Source organism: Aedes aegypti, chromosome 3 (assembly GCF_002204515.2).
Source record: "Aedes aegypti strain LVP_AGWG chromosome 3, AaegL5.0 Primary Assembly, whole genome shotgun sequence".
NCBI classification, from domain to species: domain Eukaryota; kingdom Metazoa; phylum Arthropoda; class Insecta; order Diptera; family Culicidae; genus Aedes; species Aedes aegypti.
The window spans coordinates 286,180,483-286,206,479 of NC_035109.1; the positions used below are offsets into that span (position 1 = coordinate 286,180,483).

The following is a 25,997-nucleotide window of genomic DNA, read 5'->3' on the forward strand; positions in this document are numbered from 1 at the left end:
GACAAACGGTTGTGAGCGAGCTTGCTTTTTTGTTTGTTTTTTTTTTCTGTTTTGATGTCAATTTGATTCACTGGTGTAGAGAGAACATTGGTTTGAACGCCGGTTCGAAAACCGATCCATTTGTAACTTGATTGCAACCACGGTTAAATTTGTCATGCATATCCTCGATTGCGTCCGAGGCGTTCTGAACCTGGCACAGAACGGATAAACAGAAAACAGTTGAAATCCACGCTTATCAATTTCTTCTTATCGTGTCTTGTTGTATAATATAGTGAAATCCTTGGTTTTTTGATTAATTTACCGCTAAATGTTACCTCAAATAATCTTCTTAGGTGATCTGCTTGAATAGAACATTAATTCAAGTCTCAAGAGTCTTGCGATTTATGCCAAGAAGTTCCATATATGATGGTAGAAATTTATCCGCGTGGATTTCAATCGTTCTCATTATTTGAACCGAAGTATACATGTCTCGGATTTGGCGTGATATACTGGATTGCGGTTTGCGCGTTTGCAACTCAACACTAGTCGCAAGGCTCAAACCAAAGTTGAACATCGATTTTGTTCATGGCAAGACTGCTCTTAATCTATCACACTTAACCTATTCGTTTATAGCAATTGCTAGAACCAGAGACGGACAAAAAGCCGTTTCCCTACGCTTCCATTCTTCCATCATTATAGCACGCCTTTCCTTACGCTTGACAAATAGGCAATCTGCTAACCAAAAGCAAACCTCTCAACTATAACATTACCTTACCAAAAAATCCTCCCGCATGAACTGGTGTAGATGCATGCAGGAGGTCTACTGTGGGTCAGTTTTAAATGCAACATCAATTCGTCCCCCTCTTTGGTCTGCATTCTGACGTGGCAGGCGCCATTGTTGCCTTAGAAAAGAAGATCACTAGCACGTGTACACTGAGGGTGTCTGTTAGTCCCGAGCATTCATCTGGTTGATTCCTTGTGTAAGTGTAGCTCATCTGGCGAAGATCACACTCTTTCTAAAATTATTCAAGACAAAATTTCACAAGACAAGAGGTAGGAAACCGAAAGGTCAAAATTGGTAAAGTTCGAAAGAACAAAAGCTCGAAGAGAAACAGAAGAATAACGATGTTATTCAGAGCTATTTCCCATCCATTGTACTTATTGATTATTTTTTTGTTATCTAAGTAGAATCAATGTTAAGATGGGTTAATTGATCTAATTAACAATTTCAACTCACATTTTGGATTAAGTTTAATAAATTCAGTTGGATAATTGTGACTGTACTGTACTGTATTTAACTGTAATTATCACACTCATCACTGTAAGAACTGGTATTAATTTAGACATTTAGCTTTGCTACTGATTTTAATTCAGTTTGTTTCATGTAACTTCTGTGCTTCACTTATTGTTGAATTTAGTTTTATGCTTCTTAAAAAACAATATTTAACGCCGATTGTTTGAGGATTATAATTTTTTCAATATTTTTCTAAAGTAAGTTTATAGCAATTTCAGCAACAGCAACAGCAACTTCAACAAAAAAAAAAAAGATATTTTAAAACAGTTTACGGTATATCCATTAATGAACTCATTCTTGAGAAAATTATTCCAGGGATTTACTAAGCATTTCATTTTTTTTTTTTTTCGAGAAATATACCTAATTACGATGATTCCAGCGATTCCAACACTGATTTTTTTTTCTAAGATCTTTTCTAAAACTGTTTGATAATTTCATTTGTCCAGAAATTGACGTATTGCGTGAATAAAACAATGTGAATTGATATCACAACGTAACAAGAATAACAGTTCCGCGTGTTCCAAAAATTATTACCAATTATGCATCCCTAGTAAATTTTAGATTGATGAATATAATTTTCTCTGAGAAAGGTTCCAATCCATCACCATTTTTAGCTATAGGTCACCAAAACTATATAAAATACTGGTTTTATTATCGCTTATTTGAAGTTTAAAATGTTGTTCATCAAACTATTAAGTAAACCTTTCCACCAAGCATGCAAAACAGGACCACAGATAACAGACGCTTAAGTCCGATTTAAAACAGATAACAGATATAACAGATGTTTATGCTAAAACAAAAATCTTTTAAAAAACAGTGTAAATCTTCAAACTGAAACACGTTGAAATCACTAGCGCTACCACATATTTCACATTCGGCACTGACATTGTCATGGGAACTTAGCAATAACAGCGCCACCACGATGTAACTACTTGTCTTGTCATTCAAAATGACAGTTAATTGTCTTAACTTGTTCTACAATCGGACTTAAACGCTTGTTATCTGTGGTAAACCTAAAATAATTAACAGTCATTTTAAATAGCAACACCGTGGAGGCGCTGTTATTGCTAAGTTACCATGACAATGTCAGTGGCGAATATGAAATATGTGTTAGCGCTAGTGATTTCAACGTGTTTCAGTTTGAATATTTACATAGGTTTTCAGAAGATTCGTCAGATCTCGTCGGTCCCAATTTAGGAACTTATCCGGATACAAACAACCAATGATGCAAAATCGACACACATCCTTAAAAAGAAACACTCTTCGTTTGGAGAACTCGTGAAAATGGTGAAAAAATTTGAATACTGTTTTTGTTGTAGGGAGGTTCACAACCTTCTTTTGTGGTAGGCAACATCATTCACTTTGTACATTTTCAAAATATAACAATACATGCCGTTTTGATCAGGTGTAGCGAAATTCTTATTTGCATTGTAAGCCTATTGTGTAAGAATTGTAATGCCCTTTTTTTCTTTGATTTTCGATTAAAATTGTATTTGAATTAACTTGGTACAACAAGAAAAACTTGTTCAACAGTTCTAAACTCTTATGTTTACCTTAACACTAAAACTCGTGTTAATGAAAAAGTAAAACCTATGCGAAAATAAAAAGAAGTTAGAACAATCTATTTACTGTAGAGGTATTATTTTTCTTATTCTCAGATTTGTCACGCTAAAGAGGCACTTTTTGAACCACCTTCGAATGGACATTTGGTCGAAAAGAATTTATTTGCTTCAAGGAGCAAATGATATTTGGTTGATAGGATTATTTTTCAAATTGGGATTTTTCAGATTATCGAATCGCGACGAGCTGATCACAAATAGAAGCAAGTCAACTATTGTCACAATTCTCTTGTTTGACTATGTTCGATTGAAATAATTATCAACTTACTATCGATCAAAGTTATCGACTTCGTTACCAAAGCCACATGTTTGTCCAAGGAATGTAATTTAGCTGAAAGTCATAATCACAACAATAATTCACCATGATTTCCTACGTATCCAATTTACAGACTTTTGATGCACATCGTAAAATTGTTTCCTAAACGCCACGGGCATCAAAATTAGCCCTGTTGTTCTACGTATAAGAGTGCAATACATGCAGAAACTTCAAACTGTTCAAAATTGTTCAATGGCCAACTGTATCAGGTCTGTTCCAAATTCCAAATTCCAAATTCCAAATTCTTACCCACGGTCACGCTTTAAATAAAGGTTCCGAGCACACACTCTGGAAGGTGCTATTGGATAACGATCGGCGGATATATGAGGATATAGAAAGATGACATTTTGAAAGAATAATAAATTCAATAATGTTAAATATTTCAATAACTGAGTAACGAGAATATTTAGGGTGATTTTTTCCAAAGAATGATAATATTTTGAAAGAATAATAAAATCAATAGATCATTGTATTTCCAACGTTCAGCAATAAATAGACACAATTATTTTCGAACTTTGGGTAGAATGTAACGTTATGTCTTCCAATACAAACATAGCTCTAGAATAAGAACATTTCCAAGAATAATTAATAAATAAATAGATAAATTAGTTATCCTAAATAGACACTAATACCTAAACTAACCAGTGTAGATGTACGTTATTAACTTCAAATGAAAAGTATGTTTTCCCAAAATAAACTTAAGATCATCCGTTGTGAAAAAAATCTAGTTCAGTTTCATATTGTTGAACTGAACAATTTTTCGATCAAGTATTACTGAATAATCTTTCGATAAAATGACTAGAACAGTTCGACCAAACGTCCATTCGACAAAATGTTCTTTCAACCAAATGTCCTAAAGCCCCCTTACTTATTACGCTTTTTGTATGAAACCATACCCTAACGATCAAGAAATTGAAGTGACATTAAATGTTGTTATATAAAAATGAGCATATTCAATCAGTCTATAAAAAATCTATAAATTTTGCATTGTAGGCTCGTAATACTCTTCAGAGCATAACTAGTTCATGAATAGAAATTTCCATATAACATAAAGTTATGATGAGTTGATCGTCAATGTTAAGCCAAAGCCTAATGCTCTTTATAGTTCCTTGCATTTTTAATACGTCTAAAAAATCAAACATACTGCAAAATATCTCTGATATGTATGATTAATAATATATATTGTGTTTCGGATACCCTGGTTCTCGAACAATTTTTTTCGGACTATAAAATGTGATATGACGACTGTAGCTGCAATTAAAGTGTACTTACCGCCTCGGTACAGCAACATAAAGACATCAATAAGGCAAACACAAGCACAGTTAGGAAAAAGCAACGTGACTCAAAAGCGTTAGTTGAACTTGCCAAATAATAAGGAAGAAAACCAATAAAAAATCAAACTTAACATCACGATTCAGTTGTAAACTTCGTCAACATTTATTACCAACGTTCGATTGTTTGTTTTTTTTTTCTCACATTAAATACTGCACAAAACCATCGAATATACAGATCGATTTACGCTCCCACCGGTGGGTGGAAGCTTCCTTAATCTTACACTTGGATTGAGTACACTGACTTTGTCATTTCAACTACATTTTCTTTAAGATCTGTTCATTAGTTACTGTTTTAATTAGATAGAGAGAATAAGTTAATTTAAGCTACCACTTTTCGTATGCTTCTTTTTCGTTTGATTTGGGGTAGATCATTCTTACTGGGAAAAATTGTCATATTTTTTTTTTCATTTAGAGATATTCTAATCCTAGAAATTTACCTTACTATCAACTAGATTAAGTTCTCGATTGCTTCGTTTTCTACTTATATTTACAAATGGAAAAATACTGCATCAACTTGGAATGTTAATAAATTAAACATAAACATGGAATTAACAACAAATACTAGACATTTCTTGGACAAACTACTTAAACACTAGTTTCTTCACACTACTTCTACCTAACAAACCTAAATGAAGGTTTCTGAACTTAGACAACTAATACGGCACACGCGGTTCACATTGCTCTCGTACTCGCACATACAGTTTTTTTTTCGATTGAGGAGAATGGAGAATGGATGAAATCTGGTGCTTGGGCACGAATTAGATTCTTTGATTTCGACTCGTTTTTTTTTCTTGTGACGAATCATTAATACTAAAATGAAAACAATTTATATAGATTGCCTAGCCTAACCTACGACGACTTACTAACAGGGGGAAGATTGATCTTCGATTCTACTAACTGTATAGCACACTGGGAATGATGGGGGTTTACAATATCAGAGTTTTCTGGTTCGATTTTGATGATTTTTTTAGTTGGAAATAAAATTTGAAATACATAACAATTGCATTTGGGCACACGAACAAAAGCTACAACAGAAGATTCACATTCCAAAAGCACACTTTTAACACGGAAAGACAGATAAGAGGGTATAACAGACAAAACACTCAACAAACTACATCTAAAATGCTGGGCATGCTCATCTGGACCACTTGATAGTTTCTCGGAAGAAATTTGCATAAATCCCCATTGAACACGATCGATTGATTTTTGGCACCTTAGCAGCAATAGTCAATTTTCTTCGCACATCCCGCTCATTCGTCGCCCCTCTAAGGAGCTGCTCCTGCGCTGGAGATTCGTCACTGCCTCTAATGTAATTACTGCCAATTAGCGACCCCCTGATTGCTTCAAATTGCTGTTGCCGCTGGCTGATTTCTCGTGAAATCTTCAAGCCCCCCGCATCAGTAACCCCCGTAAGGAGTACCATTATTTAGCACTGCGACGTGAAATCCATCGCGTATTAAAGGTAATTAAAATGACGAAAGCGGACGCGCTGGACGCGAAGATGCGATAGGTGTCGTCACCCTAGGGCGGATGAGAGTTCAAAAAAGTTTGAAAAAAAAACAAGATTCAAAAAAGTTTGCAAAAACAATCTCCGGTATCTTTCTTTCCATGCTTACGATAAAATAGTGTTCTATGAAATGTTCTGCATTCTCTGGTGGTGATTTAAAGACGGTCCAAAGAAGATGTAGTTTCTTCGAGTTGGTAAGTTTGTACCTATATTACAGTACTAACGTGTTTGAAACACGTTGAAAAAATTCCATTGTCCTTGATTAGATATTAAGAAAGACATTGAAGATTGGATTCGCAAACTTTTTTGAAATTTTAACCGCCCTAGTGTCACCCACCCTGGCATCCAAAAGCGCCAGTCTTTCTCTCTCGAGATGAGATTGCGTGAATATTCAAAAGCGAAGAAATATTAACCATTAATCGCACCCTCGTGCGCGCGCTTGGTTTCGCGATACGTGATGATGATGAGGGCCAGGGAACGATTCATCATAAAATTTTCGCCAGTGGATAACAATAATGATTGTTCGGATGGTGGAGAGTATTGTGATCAACAGCAATATTGTTTCGCAAAAAACAAGTTTTTTTTTTAAATTTCTTAGTCGAAAAATGTATCGTGCGCACGCTTGGCATCGCGATGCGTCATGATGAGGACTAGGGAACGGTTTATCTAAAAAATTTCACTAGTAGATAACAATTACTGTTAATGGATTGGCGAAGAATATTGTAATCAGCACGAAAAACAAGATTTTTTGGAAATTTTTGGGTCGAAAAATATGTATCAAGTAAATCTCTTTCTACGACAGTTGTTTTATGACGGTTCATTTAAAAGACTAAAATTCAGATGAATGATTCTTTTGATAATTTATAATTTCACAAGGTATCAAATTAGACAGCCGCACTAGATGGTTTCCAAGTTATGAAGAAACAAGAAAACCTTCTTTAGTTTCAATAATTGATACATATTTCAGTCGCTATTTGGGAACACTGTTTCATTAGATTCAAATAAATCTCCATTAATTATAACCACAACAAGACAAATGGAGTACACAATAAAATAGATAACTGGCAACACTGTTCACGTTACAAAAATTATCGCGCATTTTTATTTGAAACCATTGTTTGCAGTCAATCAGAAAGATAGGTAATTTTATATTTAATGTGATGCGGAAGTATGTCATACAGTTTAATTATAATAAAAACTATGGTATTTGGCAACACTGGCTGAAAATGTCTTAAGACATGAATTATATCAAATCATTTGGATACAAAATTTCAATGTTGGGCAAATTCAGCATGAGTCAGTAGAGCCTCCGAGGATTTACATAACACCGCGTTGTTTCAAATAACGACGTTTAAAACAGCGTTATTTGAAATAAACGACGTAAACAAATCATATCATATTGTAGAACATTGATTTGTAAGTCAACAAATTTTCAAATAAGGATTAAACATCGTTCTTTTATTTTTTAAACCGACGGAAAAACAGAGCGAAAAAACCGCTTTGAGAAGACTTCAGTGTAGACTAAAATATCGTCAATAGCAAGTATGATTCCTAAGGCTAAGATCTGCTGCAAAACAGCAAATTAACACAGGTAACAACCCAGGTAACCAATAAGCATTTGAATAAGCCGTAAATCAGTCTTCTAATTGCATTTCATGTGCACACTGCCCTAATATAGCATACTGATTGCTTAGGTGCCTCAAATTAGCAAAAGAACTGCTATTCAAATGTTTTCAACTGTTAATCAGCATTTCAAATGCGCAATTTGTTTTGGTTTCAGAGCATCTCAACTGCCTTTATACTGCCACGAAACTGCTAAGAGAAACAAATATTTTCATGATATTTCTCACTGGCCTGCATGGCACCCTTTCCTGCCTTCCAAGAAGACATGATTTTAGTAGTATAATTAATCAGTACTGTTTTAGTAACAAAGAAAACTGAAACACAGTATGCGATAGATGTGATTACATGAACGCTGATAAATTTCCGATTCTATTTTCATTGCTTTGCATTGAAATAAGAGGGACCCTGGGAGTAGAAAATAAGAACACTGGGACAACAAACACGAGACCAAGACAGTAAAATCATATTGACTGTTTAACGATAAACTTGCGACGATCGACGCGCCACCATATTTCATATAACGGAGGCTATTAGAACTAACTTGGAGGTGATGATTTGGAGGTTATTTGGCAATTTAGAGGTTAAAATCCCCTCCAAACACTAGCGATTTGGCGGTGGGATGTTGACGTTTGATGACGAATTGAAATCCTATCGAGCAATTAATTGAATATTGTGCCTACATCGTACAAAATAATATAATTATGTTCAGTGTTTACGATTAGGTTGAATGACATGAAAGGGTGTGTCGGTGACCTACTCGAGGGTCACGTTCATACCAACGCCAACGACGACAAATCCCTTCTCACTTTTCTAACCATGTACTTTGGATGCATTACACCAACACGAGAGAGATGCTGCCAGAGTCAATGCCTTTTCTAAGTTCTATTTCGTTTACTCATCCAAAACACAAATCCTGTGGCAGCAAAGTTTAAATAGAGCAAACAATCAATTCACATTAACATTTCATCTTTAGACTATCCTGCAGCGCGATGCGCTCAACAAGCTAAGGGTCGCAGGATTAAATTCCCGGTAGGTTGACGAATAACTAACATATGTAGTACAAGAGAGACGCGATACGAACAGGGACCAGCAGTGAGAATGTGATGAAAAATGAAGTTAGAAGGGGAGAGGAGAGTAGGAGGTTGTGGTGTGGGGAGAGAAATTTTGTTTTGATTGGTTTCATGTGAGAGTGAGACGTTACGTTCAAGACGTTTTCATTTTTTGACAGTTCGATACGAAATTCCTGAAGGGTTAGCATTTAAGCAGCCGTATATCGGGACAAAACCTGCATTTTGGTAGCATTTAAGGCGCATATACGGCTCGCTGGCATTTAATGACCTGCAGTAAAGGCGCATATACTGCTACATAAATGCTTTTTAAATGCTTACTGGTTACCTGGGAAATCTGACATTGGTGTCTATCTTAATTCTGTGCCATATAAATTTACCAAACTGTTATGCCTGGCAACACTGCTTGAGGTAAAACGTCAACTGTCTAAGACTATTTCATATTGAAATGCGACTTTATTTCGATTTCTTAAAGCACTGCTTGCAAAGAGATGAAATACTTGGGACATATGATGTATTGTTCGAATGCAATTATTAAAAAATTATTTACATCTCAATCATTTTTATCCCTTAAAATTAAAAATTTTACTACTCCAGTAAAAAATTGATTCAGCAAGGTTTCAATGTTAAAATGATCTGCAAATTTACTATAACTCTAAATGCACGGAATCCGGAAAGAGGGTTGGAGAAATTTCTGAAGGTTTCCATTAGGGTGCGGCTTATTTTTTTGTGCATTTATAATAAAAAATCCTATACAGCCATTCCATTAAAACCCGATCCAGTGCGTCACCGAATTCCATACGAAATAAGGATACACGTGTTTTTGGATTTTTTCGATTAAGATGACCGTTTCCGAAATAGAGTGACCAGAAAAATAGCTTGACCGATTTTCATTTTTTGGAGCTTTCAGATTTTGACTTTTCAAGAAAAATATAAAATTTCAAAAAATTGTTTTAAATATGAAAAAAATCCTTTTTTTTTTGTGTTTTGAAGGCCTTGGGCCAGAAGGATCTATTGCTGATCTTATTTTTTCTCGAAATTTCAGAAAATTTTACGTTAACTGTCAAAGTTTCAGCGATGTATGTTATTTAGTTTTTGAGATATATTTTTTTGAAAATAAAAAAAATATTCATTTTTCATCAGCACACACTGTAAATCTCAGCGCATTAGATTTTTTATTTAAAAAAAAATCATAACAGCTCAACCGATTTCCGTGAAAAAATATAAAAATTTCTAGTTTTTTTTTTATTTTTTCATGTAAAAAATATTATTTTTCAGAGTTTTACATTTTTCTGAAAAGTTGATATCTTCAGCTTCCATTCCATAAAAAAGGTTGGAAATCGGTTCAGCTGTTCAAAAGTTATGATTTAAAAAAAAATCTAATGCGCTGAGACCTGCCGGTAAAAAATGACTGATTTTTATTTTCAAAAAAAATATCTCAAAAACTAAAAAACATCGCTGAAAATTTTACAGTAAACGTAAAATTTTCTGAACTTTTAAGAAAAAATGAGAAAATTAAAAGCCCCTTTTGTCCCGAGGCCTTCAAAACACGAAAAAACGATTTTTTTTTGATTTTTTTTTTCATGTTAAAAAACAATTTTTGTGAAATTTTATATTATTCTTGAAAATTCAAAATCTTTAGCTTTCATTTCGTCAAATTGAAAATCGGTCAAGCGGTTCAAAAGATATAATATTTTTATAAATGAAAATTTTGCAAAATCGCGATATTTTTGGTCACCCTATTTTGGAAATGGTCACCCTCATAAAAAAAAACCCAGAAACAATATATAGATAAGGAACAAAATAGCAAATTTTCACGGTGACTTACTATATCGGTTTTTCATGGAATGGCTGAAATAACAATGTTATGTAGACTTCACTGAAGGTCCTAATTTGTAACTTGAATATTCACCGTTAAGTCGCTTGCGCCGCCTCTAATTGATCATATTTTTAGCTCAAATTCTAAACGTAAATAATTTAAGATCAAACTTTAGGGTATCTCCTTTTTATGTGATTTCCATTTAGAATAGAACAATATTTTTTGGTTTTGGAAACTAGAGAAGAATAGGCCATATTTTTTTGTAGGAATTTCCTTTAAATATTATTGAAGAAAACATCTCAGAACAATTTGATGATTTCGACGTTCAAGGCAAGAAAAATTGAGTAAAATCTTACACAATGCTTTGAAAAAAATCCTTTATTGGATTCCAGGTAGATTTTCTAGAAAAAGTTATTCATAAAATCTTAAAAAAGTTCATGCATAAATCTCTGGAAAATTTTCTGAAAGAATTGCGTAGGCAGCTTTAGATTAAATCCTGGAAGTTGAATGAGAAACTCCTGAGCAAATGTCTTGATTTTTTTTCTAAATTGCTGAACAAATTTTAGGAGAAATTTTTTTGAGGAAACTCGAAAAAACCTTTGAAGAATTTCGAGAAAAAAAACTTTAGAAAGTAACTTGAAGTAGTTCCTGACCAATGTTTGCAAGACATTAATGAGGAACATTTAGATTCTTTTTCATTCTGAATGAATAAAGAATTCTGGGAGAATCAGCCCAGATCCATGAAGTTTTCCTGAAAGAATTCCTTTTGGAATGCATGGAGATAGTTTTGGATGAGTGTCTGAAAAGAAAACCGCCAGAGAATCAGTAATGATATTTCTAGAAAACTTTCTTGAGAGGGACATTTCCAAGAAATTTTTTAATCAAAGTTACTTATTCAAAATAATTCTAGTATATTTTCAGAAACGATCTTTTTTAAAAAATCCAAGAAAAAATATTTGGGAGAAACTTCATACACAAATTGTGAAGTAAAGTGCCCGTTCAATTTCTGCACGGATCTTTTTTGGCATAGTTCGTTTTGGCAACAAACCCGTCTGATTCAGACAACACGGACAACATACAAAAAAATGGATTATGGTTCAGTCACCAATCCTGTTAATCTCAATGTTTCTGAGGGCCTTTTGGAGGCTTACCAAAATAGGTACAGTTAATTCGTGGCCATTATTACAGTGATAAAAATATAAATAAAATCAACCGTTTGATATTGACACGCTTCGTTTTAGACAACAAAAATTTGTGTCATGTTGCCAAATTCTAACAGGCACTGTAATTGGTATAGAAAGTTGAAATTGAATTCCAAAGTTGTCATACCGGTAATTCCTGGAGCAATTCAAGAAAAGAAATGTGCGTACTAAAAGTTTTCAAAAAATGTTGTTTTCTGGACAAATTTCTTGAACAAAAATCCAGTAAATTACAAGCGACGTTTTTTGCAGAATTTCAGGAAGAATTCATGAGAGCAGTTCGAAGGATTTTTTGTGAAGTTTGAGAAGTTCCTAAAAAAATCCCGGGATAAATTTGTGCTGAAATTTTTGGAAACAACTCTGAGGCATTCACAAAAAAACAAAAGATATTGTTCATAAAAACAGCTTCACAAAAAGTGTACATTGAGTAACATTTGTGTTTTTAGCTTTGTTGAACATCCAAGTTTGCTGTTTTGCTGTTGAATCTGAAAAATTGAGCTATTCATCATACTGATTGAGCAGCTTTGGAGGAAACACAAGTATTTTGCATATCATTGGATAAAATTTACTGCCTGCTCCTACTATTCCGGGTTGTCTATTTTTTAGCTAAAAGGATATATTGAGCTCCATTAAATGTTACATTACCAGTGCTGCTAGCTAACAAAACAGTTTCGAACCCTTCGAGTTACAATCCATGGCAATCAACACCTACTGCAATTCTTCTCAGCAATCAAAGGAACAACCTTTATACAGATTCGATACATTTAGTAATTTTTCATTTTATTTGTGCCGTGTTGCCAGCTATTTGAAGGTTTTCACTTCGTGCCAAGTAACCACTGCACAATGGCTCGAATCAACATTTTAACAGGAACAATTGTTGATTCTGAAAGTTTTAACTTAGGGTAAACCCGAAAAGTCAAATATTTAGGTCCAACTTTTTTGTCTTAAGTTTTACGTCAATGCGGTCTTCAAAAGAATTCTAGAAGAAGTAATTAAACACTTTTGCAAGTTTGTAATTGCAGTTATATTTAAATTTAAGTGAAAAACTATGAAATCTTTAGACGTTCATAGCTCATGGAGTTAGTTCGATTTTTTTTTCTAGCGACATTCGAAATGTCAAACATTAGGCAACTGTGGAAATGTCATTTTTGTAAATTTAGGAAATTCTCTTAAAACCTAGACTAAAAAAACCTCGATAGTCGCCTGTAACTCACAAGATTTTCAACTTACAGGCATGCTGCCCTAAGCAAAGTTGTAAGTTATAGCTAGATCTACAACTTTTCATATGCAATTTAATTGAGAAATGTCAAACAAACAAAAATGTGTAGCTTATAAAACATTTTACTATTAATTAACACATAATGTCTTCAAGTAGTAGCAATATAAAAAGTCAGCTGCATAATAACCCTATATAAGCACCCAGGATGAATTACGGTGCCATTTGGTTCCTTATGACCTAAAAGGAGATGTGACAACTTATATTTTGTTTGTTTTCTTCTCCTCTTGAATGATCTTTGTGTTGCCAGAAATCTGATGGAATTTGTAAAGTATAGATATAAAAGCACAGCACAGATGATCATGTAAGAATCGTTGCAGGCAACATTGTTTGATTGGCCAATCAGAGGCCCAAATTGAGATACTTGTTTTCCAGTATCTGTCTTAGCTCGAGACTTACTTCATCAAATCAAAAAATTCTAATTCATTATTATGTCGCATATAATGTGATACATTCAAATGCATGAGCAAGTCATCAGCTTCCAGAAATTTTGTATCAGGTATAAAACATTGGAATAGATTTAGACCAATTCCAGGTTATTAGACATGAATATAAATGCCGTTAAAGTTTAACGGTTAATTCTGTGTTGCCAGCGTAAAAACAAAACAATTTTGTTCCACTTCTTAACTCAATGAATTACACAAAAGGCTTATTTCAACTATGTTGAAGATTCAACTTGAATAACTAGGTGCAAATTTTAAATACTGACCTTTATCGATTATGCTTGAGCAGTGCTTTCAGTTAACAATATCCTGATAAAACTGAGAACTTATTCCTGACTAGTTGATTCTGCTAGCTTATTATGGATTTGGAATTTTGAACTTCCTACTTCTTCTTGGTATTATGTCCTTTCTGGGACAGAGCCTGCTTCTCAGCTTAGTGTTCAATGAGCACTTCCACAGTTATTAACTGAGAGCTTTCTTTGCCTAAGTTGCCATTTACGCATTCGTATATCGTGTGACAGGCAGTGCTGTAAACATTCGACACTTTGCGCGACGTTCGTTTCGTTGCCATGGTCAGCAGTCACAGCACGAGCGTTAGAATGAACGTCGACAAACACAGAAAAATGTCAATTGAATGTCGTCTGATACGATGACATTTGCATGAATCATAAGTTTTGCATAGAATTCAGACATCGGATCATAAACAACATGAATAGTTCGATCTTGTCTGTTATGTCGAATATGACACACATGCAGTGGAAGCAAAACAGAAACAAACATAACCGCAACGCTTCCTAACGATGCTATCGTGGTCAGTGGTATTCAATTGACATTTTTCTTTTCAACATTCGTTTGATCGCTCGTGTTGTGAATGTTTAAGGGAAGCACTGCCAAATATCAGCGAAAACGTGTCGACTACCGTGATTGCTTACAACACTGGTGACAGGTACAATGCTACTCTATACCCAGGGAAGTCAAGAAGTGGACTGACCGGGAATCGAATCCAGACACCTTCAGCATGGCTTTGCTTTGTAGCCGCGAACTCAAACCACTCGGCTAGGGAAGACCCTTGAACTTCCCTTCGTTCTTTTTGCAGTGTTGCCAGCTACATGAGCATTTTTACATCCGTAAAGCATTTTTGACAGTCGTAAAAAGAGATTGGATCAGCAGGTTGCATCAGCAAATTGTACTGATACGTTGTTGAATGGTCAAACCCTCCACACTGATCGCCCCGAAATCCCATCATAGGTGAATAAATCAAAAAAAAAAAAGAAACATTTTCCAACTTCACGGAGACACAACGTAAATATTTATGTCATCCACAAATTACTTTCATTCGAGTGGACGTTTACAACACTCGACTTTTGTGCAGTCAGGGTCGGCATCCTGAAGATCCTCATCATCATCATCATCGTCGTCGTCTCCGTCGCTGATCGCTATTCATCGCATTCTCAATTCAATTGGCACTCGAGCGTGTGTGACGAATCCTTCTTCTCGTGGTGCAATTTCGGTGAAATTAAAACCCCCTCTCGATCCGGAACATCAAATCGCACTCTTGACGGAGGAGACTCCCCCCATGAGGGGGGGGGCGGCACCGCATGACTGGTGAATATTACCGCGTGGAATTTTGCCCAACCAGAAGCAACAATTCAGTGCTTTTCATAAAAAATAATGTGTCGTTGTGTGAGTGTTCGTTGTTGCAATATGGCATCATCGAATACGGGTGGAGGGAGGAAGAAGGTAATTAATAGGACGACGATGGACATAAAGAAGAGATCTTTAAAACCATTCGGCCGCGACGGGGCGTTATTGTGCGCTGCTGCTGTGTGAGATCTCGATTTAATATTTAAAAATTATTGTTAATAAATAATTATTGATTTGTTACTTTCTGGGAAAATGGGGAGTGAAAGCGTATCGATGGGACATCTTCGCAAAAGTGTCAAAATTGGTGATGGAACACGGTTGGTTTGAATCACAGATATGGCGAACGGTAAGGACCGAAGCAAACGATTGAACCATTCATTTGACTTTTGTTTCTGAAGAGGCGAAACATTCACAGTGTAATGGTCTTTGATCGTCTGAAAACATTTCCTTGATTTTTTTTTTTAGAGGACGTTACTAGATTTTTTATAAAATTTACAACGATATCTAATTTATTCTCTCTAGGATTCTTTTCAGAAATTCAAGAGACCCTGCTTTTTCAATAGTGTTTTCAAGGATCGATATTTCTTCCTAAATTCTTCTAGGAACATACTAAGAAACTGCTGCAGGAATTTGTTTAGAAATTTTATGGTATTACACTAGAAATTTTCTTATTCAGTTCTTCAAAAAATATTCTAAAAATCCTTTTGCGATAATCAGACCAGAAATTTAAAGTCTTTTTCCAATTTTAAATTTTGTAAATGCTTATAAAAAAAGTATACCTTCCAGATAATAATTTAGGCATCGTACAAAGTTAACTTTTGAATTCTTGGATTATGATACTGTTCCAAAGATTTCTCAAGAAATAGGGGCCTGCAAAATAATTCATAGGGATTATTCTAGGAAAGTTTTCAGGAGATACTGGAGAAAATCTTGAAAAAAAAAACCGTGAAGAATTACTTAAGGAATTTATGGAAAAATACTCAAAATGCTCCTGCAAGGATCCTGAACATAACACCTGTAATGCTTTCTTAAACAACTTCTAGACCCTGGAAGAGATCTTAACTCTGCCTGTTAAAAAATCTGGATGAATTATTGTGAAAATTTGCCGAAAACATTCTAAATTTTCAATAACATCAAACAAAGGGCTTAACTAAAACAAATAACTTTATAAAAGTCCGTTTTCATCTAATGTTTCTTTCTAAAGCTCAAAATAGATCTTTCCACATATAACTACTTGATGTACCGCAGTGCAATGGCACTGTGCAAAAATTTATGAGTCGACAAAAAATTTGAAAACTCGACTGAGAAACTGATAAATAGTTTTTGTTATATTTTTCCCTTGAAGCTTAATTAAAACGCTTTAAAATGTTGTGCTTAGATTTTTTGTACATTCTTTCCTCTAGGATAAATCATTTTGTGCGGCCAAATACTAAGTGGAACATCCTTTAAAGGATAAAATTTTAAATTCCATTTCAGAGTCCTCCATTATGTTTTACTTAACGAGAATAAGGATCTCATAAATTTCTCTTGATGCTTGGAAATAACCTGAACACAAAGATTTAGCAGCAGAAAGGAAATTTATTAACTATGTAGGTTGAGTAGAGGCTTGAACAGGAATGAAAAAATTTGCACTATGGAAACTTTGGTTGCTAGGGAGACTATCGGTCTCCAAGGAGGTCATCAGAACACTGCGATACCGATTTACTCCAACATACCCCAACCGCCATCCCTCCTGAGTCAGTAAGTCCTTGGAGAATCCTCAGTTCGCGGAAAAATCCAGGTTCCAGAGCCTTGGTGAACGTGTCCGCTATCTGGTTTCATTATTTGTGACCACCGCAATGCACCCAGAGCTGTCTTGGAACATCTTGAATGCTGTGCCTGATTGGACTTGCTTCAGGACTTCGAGGATTCCATGCATCAACTGCCCTTCGAGCTTTAGCTTTTTCATACCCTTCATATAACGGACCACTCTTTTCAGCGTTTGCCAGTGCGCTTCACCAAGGATGCGACACAGGATTTCCAGCTTGTACGGGCAGAAAGCATCGGGGCCTTGACGGCGTTACTGGCTTGCATGCCAAACTTCGTCAATACACGGTCTACGGAAGCTTCTTGCGTTAGGTACATACATCCAGTAGGGTAATCGAATCGGATATTGATTCCCAGAAAACGGTTAACAACGTCGCAATCCGTCATCTGGAGCTTCTTGGAAAGAGCACGCTTGATCTCCTTTACCAGGTCCAGCAAATCTCTACGTAGATGATGATGCTGGTCGTCGATGCTGGTAGTCATACCGGGAACGGGTAAACCAGAAGAAGGTCGTTCAGCTCATTGGTCCAACAGCGAAGGCTTTGCTTAAGAACATACAGCGATCGCTCCAGTTTGCAAACGAGGTTCGTAGGTGTCGGTGAGACTCCTTCCGATATGGTCATGTAGACATCTTCTTCAAGCTCACCGTAGTCGACTTCGAACTTCAGCTGGAACCCCTTTGCTACCGAGCGCGTCTTATAACGAACTGGTTGCACGCATTCTACATCTAGATACTCGAACTCGCACGGAGCAACAACCAAAGGAGTTTCGTCACGTATCTCAGAGGCAACGTAAAATTGCTTTCATCAAATTTAAAATCTCTGGTCAAGGATAACCTCTTCTTCTCTTTGTCTCACAGACAATAGACGTAGCGATCTTTACATTAGGCTTGCTTTTTGGACCCAGTTGGCTTCTACTAAACGTGGATACCCAAGCAAACGCTTTACAGCCGAAAACACTTTATTTACTCACGTCCGGCGTGTGACCAGTCTACATTGGTTGGACTCCTGTTCGTTAGGTATACCGCCATTAGGACCGCTTCGTTCCACAGATTCTTCGGAACTTTGGCTGCAATTAGCATCGCACGTACCTTTTCGACGATTGTCCGATTGAACCGTTCTGATACCCCATATTTCTGTGGTGTGTACCGTGCGATTGGCTCCATTAGGATGCCCTTGGAAACGAGGAAATCCCGTTGATCGTTGGAACAATACTCGCACCTTTAGTCGACAGTCAACTTAGATATTGAATGCCCCAGAGCTGGACTAGCCATGGCCTCGTACTCTCGGAACTTCTGTAACACCTTGGATATCTTCTTGATGGGATAAGCTACTGCGTGTAATCATCAATAAAGGTAACGAAGTAACGAGAACCATCCAAAGCCGCTGGTGTGATTGGACAAAGCACATCGTAGTGCACTCTTTCTAGAAGTCTTGCAGCGCGGATTGTAGTACCCGTGAATGGTTATCGGCACTGCTTTCCGAGAACACAAACATAAAAAAAGCAGTTTACCTGGCTCCTCGGGAATACCTGTTACCATATCATGCTTAAAGAGTGCCTGCAAACTTTTGCTTCCCAAATGGGTCGACTGGCCACAGATTACCGTTCACAGCTCCACAGATGTTTGCCGCCACAATATCGACGCGGAGCTAATAAAAGTCTCCTCGCATGGGACATCTCGCAATCAGGTCACGACCATGCTCCAGGATTGCTTCCTTATTCGTGAATGTGACATCCAGATCCGTTTTTGCCATCTTCTTCACAGAAGGCAGGTTTGCTCTAAGATAAGGTACGAATAGGACATCCTTCAGGCTGTTATAGTTACGATCCCTGTTGACGCCTTTGATCATGCCTCGATGCCAGGAAATCAGATATTGATTGTCCTTCGCCACGTTAATGACGACAGGTTGCTTTAGCTTTGTGAGGTCAGCGAAACAGTGCTTATCAATTCACAAAGTGATCTGAGACTCCGGAATCCAGCTTGAAGGAAACCATCCCCTTGTCCTGCGTTTGGGTGCATCTTCTGGTCATGAAAGCCACCGGCTTGCCTCCAAGCTTCAGCTTGCTCATCCGTCTTCAATTTCACACGGCAATCCTTGGCCATGTGTCCCTTCATCTGGCAGCGATTCAGCTTTCCGGTGAACTTGCCAGGCCTTTGCTTTGATCTGTGGAATTCTGCAGGATTTTCTTGGTAAGAATCCACTCGGTCGGTTTTCTTGAGCTCCTCGGCAAGGAGTCATCCATTGAACAACATCCAGCCAAGATTTTCCTCAATAGATTTTACAGCGCCGTAGCTAACGGATCGAACGACTCGGGAAGAGTAGCAAACAACTGCGAAACAATATAGTTTTCTTCAAACTTCGCTCCAGCCAGCTTCAGTTACCGGATCAGCTCTTCATAGGATTTCAGGTGATCTTTAACGGACGAACCTTCCAGCATCCACAGCTTCACAAGTTGCTTCCTGACGAACGTTTGCGACGAGACGGATTTCTTAGCGTAGACGGTTTCAAGGCTTTCCCAAATCCCCTTGGACGTCTCCTTGTTTCGCACTAAATCCAGCAGATCGTCATGGATGAATGCCACTTCCGCCGTAGGATCATTCTTGATGACATCCAATAGCTTCACGGACTTCAAATATATCTCCATTCGAAAACGCCAATTGTAGAAACCGGTGCCCGTGAACAGCGGGATCCAGTGGACCAAAACCTTACATGAGTCGCCCATAACCTCATGATGGTTGGAAACAACTGAAACACAAAGGTTCAACAACAGAAAGGAAATTTTGTAAACTAGCTTGAGTGGAGGCTTGATCCTGAATGAAAAAAAAATGCACCAGGAATTTCCTACTGTGCTGGCTACAAGAAAAACTTCTTGAACTCTGGAATACCTGGTAACATCCCAAATGAAATGTTTGGCCAAATTCAGTACGTTCAGGCAGTCTGCCAAGGATGTACAACGTGATTTCTTTTGGCAACTTCAACTTCGATTTTTACATTTGTTCTGTATTCAAATGTTCTGTGTGTATATATGAACCTCAAAGCATTTGGATCATTAGAATTGCTTAGACTGGAACTAAGCCTAAAACTAAGCACTTTAATGTGTAATATGATTTTAAATTTATATCCAACTCACTTTTTGCCAAGAGTATACATTTCTTAATTATTACACTCAGCATAAACCAATCGTGTTCCATCAGCTGACAATACAAAGGTGAAAGGTGTGAAAGTTTCCCAAATTAAATGCTTTGTTAAACTTAACCACACACACCTCTAGACAAACATAAGGAAAGGACACATTGACATTGGTGATTAGACTTTGCAAACCGCTGTTGAGTTCAGTTCAACTTGGTCACGCTCACACTACTATCAGGAAGAGCTAAAATCGATCTTCCTGATAATGGTGTTGACCTCTTGAGCCCTTTCCTAATATTGCTCCAGACATTGAATTTCGCCTGAGCCCATACGATAACTACCTATATGAACTTGTCCTCACAATTTATAGCAGAACCCACACTCACGCAAACAATAACCCTTAGAACAATAGAAAATAAAGCATATCTAATAAAAATCGAAACGAAAACCCTGCTTTGGAGGAATTGGTTGCTCGCTCACGCACACACAGAAGAAAAAAGACTACCGTTGCGCGTGTGCGTGACTCATGTGCGCCGTGTGTGAATGATGCGGGATGTGCGAATGGTGCGAGTGACCCGAATGCGGAGGGTACGATTGCGCGTGGGACAACGGTGAACCCTGCCCGCTAACCGGATAGGGCTGCTGCATCAGGCTCTGATCCAGCCCGTAGTGCCCCGTCTGCGGATGGCCCAGATGAGCATGCCCGTGGTGGCCGTGGCCGTAAACTAGCTGTCTTACTTTCGAATCTTCGTCGCCGATGTTGTAGCTGAGTTCGGTTTCCTCGAACCCGGTGGCAGACATCCGCTGATCCCCGCTGGACCCCGTCGGGGGATCCGGCGAGTTCAGGCAGGTCTGGATGAGCGCTTTGCCCGCTTCCGACGTGATCATCGGCTGGAGCTTGCGCGTCGCGAACGTGTACACGTGACCGGTCTCGGAGGCCACCAGCAGCATCACTTGCGTGCCGGTCAGAGTCGAAAGTTCGTAGGCCTGAAACGGAGAAAGAGAAGAAATCACTGGTTAGTGAAATTATTTTTTGACATTTTTAACAGCGGATTGATATTTGCCCTTGTCCCATCACCCTTTGCTATATTCGACCCGGTATGTGTGACCTCACGGTTTCATGTCCACAAAACCCGCTCAAACGAACCCGAAAGTGGGAATTTATGTATGAACATATGTTTCTCATCTGCACATAATTCTTTCCTCTCTCCGCGGAGACTCCACAAACCATTTCAACAGCATTTACCAACCTAAGAAACGGAATCACTGTTCCTGATAGTTCCTTTTTTTTATTTACTTTATTTGTTCCAATGTTTCAACATAGGATGTTCTAAGTAACTCATTATACCAAGGAGGAAGCTTCAGAATCATTTTCAAAATTAGTATTAAAACAGCTAGTCCATATTGATTCAGCATACAACACGGCTGGCCTGAAAATTTGTTTGAAGATCAAAATCTTGTTCTTAAGACAAAGTTTTGATTTTCTATTTATAAGAGGATAAAGACATTTCACATATTTGTTAAATTTGGCTTGAATGCCCCCTCAAAGAAATTTTTGAAAGTTAAATAGCATGAGCCCTAGATATTGAACTTCATCTGACCAATTTATTGGAACCCCTCTCATCATGACAATATGTCTACTTGAAGGTTTCAAATTAACGGCTTTTGGTTTATGTGGAAATATTATAAGTTAAGTTTTGGAAGCGTTAGGAGAAATCTTAAATGTTTGCAAGTATGAAGATGACAGATGACACACAGGATTCGTCCTTTGGCGGAGAGGCCTGTGCCGTAGATCCTCCTTCCTCAATTGGGAACCACTGTGTGCAAATCCGACTCGCATAAAAACCAACCAAAATCAACAAATGGTGACGCTTTGGGCTTAACAAACGCTGCGCTCACAAGGGAAGATCCATTTTAACACCTTTTTGCCCCGAGGTCGGTTTCGAGAGGGCAGGCGGCTGAAATAAAAAGCTTTCGCACCTCTCCCGCTTCTCCACCCCGCTGAACACCGTTTCATGAGTTGAGATCGCGCGCGCGGCATTCTCGGTAGGATGTTTGAAATTGCACTGCAGCGGCAAATCTGGACGAGCAGACCTCGGTACAAGGGATGGCGAGGTGGCGGAGGAGATATGCTGCTGCCACAGTCAACCGAGATGCGCGCTGCTACCGGGTAAGAACGATCACTTCCACCAAGCATAAGGAAGAGTGGCGAGGTGTTGAATATTGAATGCATTTTCGCTTGAATCTGTTTTTATTATTTCGGGTGGATTTGTGGTGGTAAGGGGGCGGAATGCCATCGATGTGGGTATGGGGAGATAGGTGGAAGCGCATTCAATGCAGTTCTTCTGGTGTTGACTGCTTTTGAAATACGCGCGCAATGTTGCAGAAAATTAGCATAACCCACCACCGGCATCGCCCCTGCATTGTGAAAAAGGGGGAATAAGGTGTAGAAAAGAGGGGGGAGGGTATTTGTGCCCGGGTGTTAAAAGGGAATGTATCATTGTAGCGAGGGAGTAGAGAATTTAAACGAGCCGCCCATGTGATCGTGAAGTTGCTTAAACATATCGAAATGGAATTGATGGGAGGTCAGAGGATTACTCCAAACAGTTTGAAAGTGAAAAGGACAATCAATGTGGAGCAGTGCAGAATGGCAGTATTAATAATTTAAAAGAGGATCATTTTTGAAATGTTCAACGAATATTGAGTTTCTTTATCTCTTTCTCGGAAGATGTTATAATGGATATTTTCCATGATCCATTCTTGATAAAATCTCTACGAAATTTTGCTTGAAAGAATCTTCAAAGAAATCAATTCCTAGAATGAAATGTTTGGGCCTAGGCGGTTTGTAGATATAATCTCTTGATTACAAATGACACACAGATCTTTGAATAGATCCTCAACGCTTTTCGTGTGAGATAATTTTAAGATTACAGACCAAATTTGTAAATTAGATCATTTAAATTGAAATTTGGATCCTTGCAGACAATGTTATGTATGCTGTCTCGTAGATTCCAAGCAAAAACATCTACGATTTTTCCGAATATTTATTTTTACTTCAAATCAGAACTCTCACTACCACACGTAGGTAATAGTTTATGAGTTTACTTGTCATAAACTTTCAGTCATTGGTTATTTCGGGATCTTCAGAAACTTTATGATGAGTATTAAAATTCAAAGCGTTCTAATGACACATCTTAAACAAATTCTTGAAAAATCATGAAAGACCGTTTCTGAGTTCTTGTTAAGATACTTTGTAGATCTCTTATTATTTTCAAAGGTTTTTGTAAAGGTTGTAGTGAGTACTAAGGGATTTGGATTAAATGATTTTTCTATGTAGATCAGTGATTAGAGTATCCAAGCGAGATGCTTGAAAGCTCTCAGATAATCTGTACAAATTAATTACGGGATTATTAGATTATGTCAAGAACATCATAACATGAACTTTGTTACTTCAGATGCAAGATCTTTGGTGTAGCATTGTGAATATCTTTAATTCTCATATAACATGCTTGAGATTTTTCTCGCTTGATCTTTATCTCACGCAATTCAACAGCCAAAACATCATGCATGATTTTGCTCATCTGTTTGACTCATTGGCTTGCATTTTCACAGTCTTTTTTCACGCATAGCAATCATTCTTTGTTTTCCTGCAAGAATTATAACAAACCCTTCTAGTGCAAACAATTAAATTGGATTTTGAAAGATTTCTGATGGGATTTGTGATTGAATCATCAGAGGCGTCCCGTGAGGAATTTGATTACCTGTGCACTGACTCGCACAAACCGTTTATTTTGAATTATGAATACGAATTTTTCAATTGATTTTTTTAAATGTATTTCAGCTTAAAACGTAATTTCTTATTATTAACACCTTAAAATGTAATTTCCAATACTGTATGCAATCTTGAAGTGTCTGGAAGCTATTATATTTGTTGCTTATTGTACGTATTTTTTGTTTGTTTTCTTCGTTTCAATCACTAGTTGTAAGTTTTAAGAATTTTGGATGATTCCAGTATACAATGTTTAGGGAAAAGGAAAATTCTCAAAATTTCGCTGATACCAAGGCGATGAAAGAAAAATTTTGCGTATTGATCGCGGTATGGGATAATATTTGACATAAAAATGTATATTTACAGTAAAAAATACCTTTATATGCATAAATTTCAATCATTTTTCGTATTTTGCGAACTGAGATAATAAGTTTAATATCATATTATCAAATTTAAAGCAAGAAGAAAGACTCTTTAAAGAATGTTCGAATCCTCTGAACAGAATCTCAAATATAGAAACTTAAAAGTAGATGGAGTACCGTGTACCTTTTAATTCCGCTCCTAAATGCTTATCTTTGACAGATACGCGTATTTCTACTACCACTTGCAGTCTTCTTCAGTGTCAGTTACTCGTATCCACTCTATAAGAAGAAAGACGTTTAACTTGAAACTAAACGATTAGCACATTTTTTTATATGAAACTCGGCTTAAAAATAAATAAATCATTCTTATGAGCAAAAATCTGAACTTTTCTGAGATTATCATATAAACCTTCAGAATTCAACTATTTACGCGTTATTTTCCAAGTTTCGCGATGAAGGATAAATTCCGTGGATTTCGTAGCTTTCGCGAAATTCCGAATCTCCATTATACCTAACGTTGTTATTCTATATAATAATTCTTATTATTTACAGCTTGTCAATTGTATCACGATATCTTAGCTTTTTGACGATGTCCAGCGCTGATACATCTCTTTGTATACTTTTGTGGATACATCAAAGCTTTCTAGTGAAATGATGACTGACTGTTGAACGCTGAAACCCACTTTACGCCCACCGCAATTTATCAGTTGTCGGTCTGTTGAGCAAGAAAAACTATATTCACACATAGTTTATAAATCAATTCAAAGCCACATGATTTTTGTGTATTTAATAAGATAAAACATAATCAATTTGGCCAATATGTTTATAACACCTAGTATTGGTTCAAATCAATATTGCGCCTACTATCGCGCGACACCTGGAAGCTCCATGCAACATACATACACACAAATCATGTATGGCGTTGACGCTTTCTCTTCCAACCACAGACGTCGTGACGCCAGTTGCACGCGCTTTCTCAATTCTTGCAAACCAATGCGAGCGTCATGGGCAATTTCTCTCTCGGGTGCACAAATTGGAGTGAACCAGATTTTACCTATACAACGCCACTGTTGCTCTTGAAATGTCAATACAAATGCACATTCCTGCTGTGTCCATACACGCTATTTTCGTGCACAAGAAAGAATGCACGGCTGAAATGAACATTCTCTGCAATAGGGTAAGGGATCCAATTTTCGACCCTGTGCTAATTTTCGAACCATTGATAGAACAAACGTGAATTAAAGTACTATTAAAAATTTTGAAACTCTCATAGATCATTGGAATGTGTCATTGCTGCTATACTTGTAAAGATCTAATGAAAATTGCATTTATATCACGTGATTTTGATTTCAAATTCATTAATTTGATTTTCAAATGTCTGGATAAGTCCTGTTTTCTTCCAATGATGAAAAATCGTCACACATGCAAAAGACTCAAATCAGTATAAAAACTGATCAAAGAAATACCTTATCAACAAAGGTTGTCAAAAATAGTTCAAATTTAAGCATATTGTATTGAATTGTATTCATTTTTAAGCAAAAATACATTTAATTATACATTTAAAATTGTTCGAAAATTGAAACACCATGTTTCAATTTTCGACCGGTCAAAAAAGCATGCTATGATTTCAGCAAACGATGTGTTTTAGTTTTCGACCCACCATCAGAAGTAAACATTCGTTCAACACGCTGGAGCTTATTCTGTGAAGTTAAGTAGTTGTTTCAACGGTTTCCATCAAAAATGGTGAGAAATATACTGATCTTCCATCAACCTTATATGTACTAACCTATTACAGCGTCCAGAAAAGTA

At 36.9% G+C, this 25,997-nt stretch overlaps 1 protein-coding gene across 3 annotated transcripts in view; it reads right to left on the bottom strand.

Moving 5' to 3' along the window:
- The window catches only part of LOC5570985 (serum response factor homolog), a 647,440-nt gene that overhangs the window by 563,244 nt on the left and 58,199 nt on the right, over positions 1 to 25,997 (bottom strand). For all 3 annotated transcript variants that reach the window (XM_021850912.1, XM_021850911.1, XM_021850910.1), the window contains exon 2: positions 20,796 to 21,044. In XM_021850912.1, coding sequence (XP_021706604.1) covers positions 20,796 to 21,044 — 249 coding nt within the window. The remainder of the gene's footprint in view (positions 1 to 20,795; positions 21,045 to 25,997) is intronic.